Source organism: Setaria italica, chromosome IX (assembly GCF_000263155.2).
Source record: "Setaria italica strain Yugu1 chromosome IX, Setaria_italica_v2.0, whole genome shotgun sequence".
In the NCBI taxonomy this organism is placed as follows: Eukaryota; Viridiplantae; Streptophyta; class Magnoliopsida; order Poales; family Poaceae; genus Setaria; species Setaria italica.
In genome coordinates, this window is record NC_028458.1 from 56,276,508 (window position 1) to 56,282,821 (window position 6,314).

The following is a 6,314-nucleotide window of genomic DNA, read 5'->3' on the forward strand; positions in this document are numbered from 1 at the left end:
GCGAGATGGCCCCGGGCGGATAGGGCAAGTAGTCGTTGCGGATCGCCACCGCCGGATTCAAGGGCGGCGTCGGCTGGACTCGCGTTCAAATCAGCGGAAACGTGTTGAGAACGTGGATGGGAGGGAGTTTTGAATTTTGAAATCGAGGACTGGCGCGAGTAAAATATTACTATAGTTGATTTGCCCGTTGTTCCTACTGCTCCACGAACTCGAATATGATTCCTGCCATAAAGGGTTACAAGATTTGAGATGGGAATGAAGTTCTTTGGTGCCGTTACCCGTTAGTATCTTCCACAGGAAGCAACCTACAGTCCTGCACTCCTACACACTCCAACGTTCTGAGAAACTTCCGCAAGAAGCCAGAAAGGAGGCAGAAAGACCTTCAAAATCCGGTCTTCAGTCTGGGCCCAGTCCATCAGCATGTGTGATAGAGAAGTTCCGCATGCACCGGCCCAATTTGCCTGTCCCAGACTGCTGCTGTCGCTTCAGCGGTTCAGCCCAACGCCTTCATTTGGGCCGAGCCTGCGCATAACGCTCTGCCTCCGCTCACACAACCGAGACAGGGAAGTTCTGCAACATTTTCTTCGTGAAAACTAGCGAAAGAACAAAAAATGAGGCAAAAAACTTGCGTTTTTATCAATCGCACAAAGCTTTAAGAGGAGCGATGCGGCTGCGACGCATCAGAAATCGTGAAGCAAATCCTGGGACGAAGCCAATCAGAGCCAAGTGTGAGGGGCAGTAAACAAACTGACAAATGATGGCATTTCATTTTATTTCTCTCTTTCGTAATATACTTCACGAATGGAGGTTTTAGTTTCATCAAAGTCTAAAGAAGTGTCGTGCCGTGCCAATTCATGTGATCCCTTATATTAACCCAAAAGGGAAAAGAGCAATGTCCATTTTTCTCTCCAAGGATTCTTTACATTTTCCGTGATGGCAACAGAGGGCCTAATGCTTGTTAGTTTACAGGTAGACTTGGTACTGCAAGCCCGCAACCTACCCGAGTTGCCTCAATTCTTTTTCTGGAGGACGAATTGCCACATGAATTTGTTAATGTCCCCACAAGCTAAGTGCTCCAGCTCACGAAGCACATCCAAATATTTGACCAGGAGTGCCAGCTCATAATTCGCGGGAATTTGCAAGTTTTCAAGCTTGATCAGGGCATTCTAAATCTCTAATACACAGTCGATGGATATCAAAAATTATCGTTCCCTACCAGATCAAGCTTGGCAGAGAGGCAAATCGATTCTCCCGGATAAAATGGGCTCCACGTCCAGCAAGGCAACGACTACGATGAGGTCGACTGCTACTGCTCAAGCATGTTAGGATCGATCTGCGATGGGATCAGGCGATATTGAAGCATCGTCTTGCCTGCTGTGATGTCCACTGATCCACAAGCAAAGGCAGAACAACCCATGTTTTACCAGTTAACAACAAGATGCTTATCTTAACCCTAGTAGCGCTCTGATAGTAGAAAGTCTTGATGACGTTTGCGCTGTTAGAGCTGGATGTATGCAAAATTCCAAGCTTACTGTATATAGTGCATACATGCAGCCACCACTAAATTGGCATATGCTTTTAGCAGTTCCGGTGACTGGTGGTGCAGATCTGAAAGGTTCTGCAACGTGGTGATGCATGTGATGAGGCGCAGCAGCATCATACGGACGGCAGCAACAGGGGCAGGAAGGAAACAAAAAGCCGCAGAATAGTGGAGCAGCAGCCGCTGCTTAAAGAAATCTTGTGGATATGGATGTGCCTCTGCTAATTAGTATACGAGTAGTGGTCAAGATAATTCTAATGTAATTAGAGGCTCTCCTAATCCTCGCAAAAAAGAAAGCAGTTCTCTCCTAATCATGGAGCTCAGCTCGTAGTAGTAGCAGACTACTCCAGGTCGTACTCATCATCAGACATCAGTGCAGGGGTGTTTAGATACTGGTACCAAACTTTAGCAATAATGTTCGGATGTCTAGATATGAGCTAATTATAAAACTAATTGCAGAACCCTATGCTAATTCGCGAGACGATTTTATTAAACTAATTAATTCATTATTAAGTAAATGGTTACTGTGGCATCACATTATCAACTCATGGACTAATTAAGCTTAATAGATTCGTCTAACGAATTAGACTCCATCTGTGCAATTAATTTTATAATTAATCTATATTTAATACTCCTAATTAGGATCAAACATTCAATGTAACACGTGCTGTGCTAGGCGCATGGAGCACGCTTCGAGAGCCCCAGGGGATCGAGAGGATGCCGCCCGTGGCGCGCCCAACGGCGAGCAGGGCAGACGACGTGTCCCCATCGTACGAGCCGAGTAGGCAGCGAAGACATGGAGTGGACATGATGGTTGTTTTTGTCCACGGCCGGTGCCGCTGCCGCTGCCGGAGTGGGCGAGTGGCGCGTTGAACCATCTCATCGTATTCGCCGTCCTTGAAGTAACTCTGGCTTGATCCTTGATGTGTGGTGCTGTGCATATATCCTGAGAAGAACCTCGAAGGCACGATGCTCTCGTTTCAAGGAGATTAGACAAAAAGATATCTCCTTTGGACTCTGCAGGTATCTTTCAAAAAGATCATTTTTGAATGAGACAGATAACGAGGGTGAGCAGGACAACTCATACAAAGGAACGGCCCTGTAGAAACCTGAAAAAAATTGCGAAAGGAAAACAAAATACAGCTAGGTATTTATAATTCGCACAATTTCGTATGATAGTTTTCGGAGGTCGCCGATACAGCTAAATTGGTCGAAAACATCTTGTAGCAGCTGCAGGAGGAAGATAAATACGGATCACTAGCCTCATCAGCATCGTGGAGCACATGTTGTGATGGCAACGAGCGCAGGAACAGAAGCGACGACTCCAGCCACGCACGGCCAACCCCGTGTTCCATCGCCACCGGCTCACCGCCGCAGCGCCAGAGACACCGGATGGAGAGGGACCAATCCGCTGATCCCGGCGGCCCAATTAGCAGCGAGGGGTCACGTCGGCGGCGCCTCCTAATCCACACGAGCCACGAACGCTGCCTGCCTGCACGCGTGGCTCGCTGACAGCACCCCGGGCGGCTCTTTGCCTGAGCTGGCGCCGCAAGCGACTCAGCCACGAAAGTGGAAACGCTCCCCCGGTCGCTGTCTCGCCACAGCGCCGGAATCATTGCAGACCCCAGCATCCGAGCTTACGAGAGGGTTAACAAAAGTAGAGCGTACCTCCTGTGGACAACGTTGTTACCGACCATGACGCCGCGAAAAAGAAAATAAAATACATTTATTCATCTGCCAGAGAATAACACAAATAGTAAGAGCGATGGTCGAAATTTTCATCTGAAAATATTTCCTTTTCCTATTTGATGATCTATCAAGAGAAAAAAAAGTTTATCTTGTACTCCTTTTTTAAAAAAAAAAAGTTTCTCTTGTTCTTCTTCCCAGGATTCTTTATGTTATCATATCTTATCACCCATTCGCCTCTATCTGTACCATTTCCTCGTCGATCTCCCGAACTACAGAGCAACGCTATTCTTGTACATATAAAATACTCTTAACTTTTTTTAGAAATCACAAGCACACTCGCTTGACATCTAGAAACTTCATCGCACAGGAAAACCAGCAAGCGGCGCAAAATATGACAACTCCGGCTGTAGGTGTCACAGTGTCACGCTCAAACAGCTCATTTCGCCGCTAAAAAATTTGGCCCTCGCGTTCCACCGGGGATGAGCGCTCCAACCGGATAGGCGCGGGGAGACCGGCCACTCCCGGTGGCCCTGCCCGGCCGCGGCAGGGCCCCCCGCGCCTGTGTATATATACCACCTCCATGGCATCTCTTCCTCACCACCGCATCTCATCCTCCAAGCACAGTCGTCTTCTTCTGTGGTTAGAGAGTGAGAGAGCTAGAGGGCAGTGAAAATGCCGATCAACAGGATCGCCGTCGGGAGCCATGAGGAGGTGTACCACCCGGGTGCCCTCAAGGCGGCGTTCGCTGAGTTCATCTCCACCCTCATCTTCGTCTTCGCCGGCCAGGGCTCCGGCATGGCCTTCAGTGAGTGCCCTCCTCACAACACGCGTCCTCATCTTGCTTACTAGTCCTCACTCAGTATCTTGATATCTTCCACTCACTCGCACAATACTGACTAGAACATAATAACATAGATAATCTGATTAGTTAGTCTGTACGGTAAATCAGGGATGCACTAGCACAAAATTAAGTTCATGGTCGTTCTCTGATGAGTTCATCACTGAAATGAAGAAAAGATGAGGTCCTTTTCTTTGGCAGAACCTTTTTTGTTTAGCACAAGGTGTTACTAGAAGCTCAGAGAAGTTCTTTTTTAAAAAAGTCAAAAGTGAGGGGAAGGGAAGTCTTTTAGGTGACATGATTAGTGCAAATGGCATGTTTAGCCCTGTGATCATGCAGTAGAGCAGTAGAGGAATCCTGGGCAGAATCAGTACCTTCTATTCAGTCTTTGCAGAGCCTCCATGTGCTGCTTCTGCCAAGAACTAGCATAATCCTCTACTGACACGTTCTGCATCCCGAAAAAGAAACATACTTATTAGTAAACAGGCTAGTGTAAAAAGTGAAAGTAGTAAATAAAACCACTCAAATCAAGCATAAGGCAGTGAAAAAAAATCCTGAGCAGTTTTTACTTGCTTGTCAGTATCTGAGCGTGTTACGTGGTGGACGAGTCACCTGGTGGTCAGATCTGACTTGTGTTACTAATCACCCCGTGCTCCCCTCTCGCAGGCAAGCTGTCCCCAGGCGGCTCGACCCCCACGGGCCTGATCGCCGCGGCTATTGCCCACGCCTTCGCCCTGTTCGTTGCCGTGTCCGTCGGCGCCAACATCTCCGGCGGCCACGTGAACCCCGCCGTGACCTTCGGCGCCTTCGTCGGCGGCAACATCACCCTCTTCCGCGGCATCCTGTACTGGATCGCCCAGCTGCTGGGCTCCACCGTGGCGTGCTTCCTCCTCCGCTTCTCCACCGGCGGACTCCCCACCGGCACCTTCGGCCTGACCGGCATCTCCGTGTGGGAGGCCCTGGTCCTCGAGATCGTGATGACCTTCGGCCTCGTGTACACCGTGTACGCGACCGCCGTGGACCCGAAGAAGGGCAGCCTGGGCACCATCGCCCCCATCGCCATCGGCTTCATCGTGGGCGCCAACATCCTGGTCGGCGGCGCCTTCGACGGCGCGTCCATGAACCCCGCCGTGTCCTTCGGCCCCGCCCTCGTCAGCTGGTCCTGGGGATACCAGTGGGTGTACTGGGTCGGCCCTCTCATCGGCGGCGGCCTCGCCGGCGTCATCTACGAGGTGCTCTTCATCTCCCACACCCACGAGCAGCTACCCACCACCGACTACTAAGCTGAGGCTTCGGTAGCCGCCGTCGACGACGTCGCGCGCAGCGGCCGGTTCCGTCCGTTTGATCAGTGCTCGCCGCCGTTTGATTAGTTTTCTCGCATCGCGTGCTTTGCATCGCCGCCCATCATCATCACCGTGTAGTCATGAACCGAACTCCGCCGCTGCGCCCGCTCGCATGGTTTGCTTCGATCAGTCGCATCAAGTTGGAACTGTAATCACCGCCGTGAATTCCGGACCCAGTTTGCTTCTCTAAAATTTGTGCATTTGGCCGCGAGTATTTATCATCCAAGTACCCACGTAGTAGCTATCTCTATGATCTCTACTCGATGTCTCCATGTCATGTGCTTGAGGATCTGCGACGATTTTGTTCGAATCGGGATGATTTCGACTGGGAATCGTCGTCGTCGATGATCCGCGGGGAGGTGGCGCGGCGCCGAGGCGTGCAGCGCAATAATGCGGCGGCATGTGCGGCCGGACGGGGTGGTACGCGCGCCACGTCGGAGTGGGGGCAGTAGTGATAAGGCTGACCTGTGCTTGTCGGCCTGACCGGGCTCGTGTTGCATGCGTCGCGACGCGGGACGGACAGACGTGCAGTCCGCCGCGTACCATAAGCACGCGAGCTTGAACCCCCCCCCCCTTTGGGGGGGGGGGCCGAAGAGAAAAAGGCACCCTTTTTTTTTTCCCCCCCCCGGGTTTTTTTTTCCTGGGTTCGGAAGGGGGAAGAAAAAAAGTACAATTCCCCCGGTACCAATAGAAGGGGGAATTTAACCCCCCCCCCCCCCCCCCCCCCCCCCACGCACTGGACAGTGAACACTAATGCAGGGTGCCAGGCCTGGTCCTCCATGCCAGGCATCTGGCGTGGGTGGTTGGCAATGGCAATGGCAATGGCATGGCATATTATGATCCGATCAAGCCACAGTGTGCAGACTACAGAGCCGTGTGCAAGCTTACGTAGTGGTGTCTCGTG

General features: G+C 51.2%; 1 protein-coding gene across 1 annotated transcript; it reads left to right on the forward strand.

Moving 5' to 3' along the window:
* Positions 1 to 3,804: 3,804 nt before the first annotated feature.
* Positions 3,805 to 5,654, forward strand: LOC101767863 (aquaporin TIP1-1). The gene is made up of 2 exons (XM_004985665.3): positions 3,805 to 4,034; positions 4,734 to 5,654. Exons 1-2 carry the CDS (start codon positions 3,902 to 3,904, stop codon positions 5,348 to 5,350), a joined length of 750 nt encoding a protein of 249 aa, XP_004985722.1. The 5' UTR covers positions 3,805 to 3,901; the 3' UTR covers positions 5,351 to 5,654.
* The last annotated feature ends 660 nt before the right edge of the window (positions 5,655 to 6,314 follow it).

What these genes read in the sequence shown, in the direction of transcription:
- LOC101767863 (XM_004985665.3), top strand. Translation starts at nt 3,902, where the DNA reads ATGCCGATCAACAGGATCGCCGTCGGGAGCCATGAGGAGGTGTACCAC. An exon ending in GGGCTCCGGCATGGCCTTCA is followed by an intron (nt 4,035 to 4,733) that starts GTGAGTGCCCTC and finishes CCCCTCTCGCAG; the next exon opens with GCAAGCTGTCCCCAGGCGGC.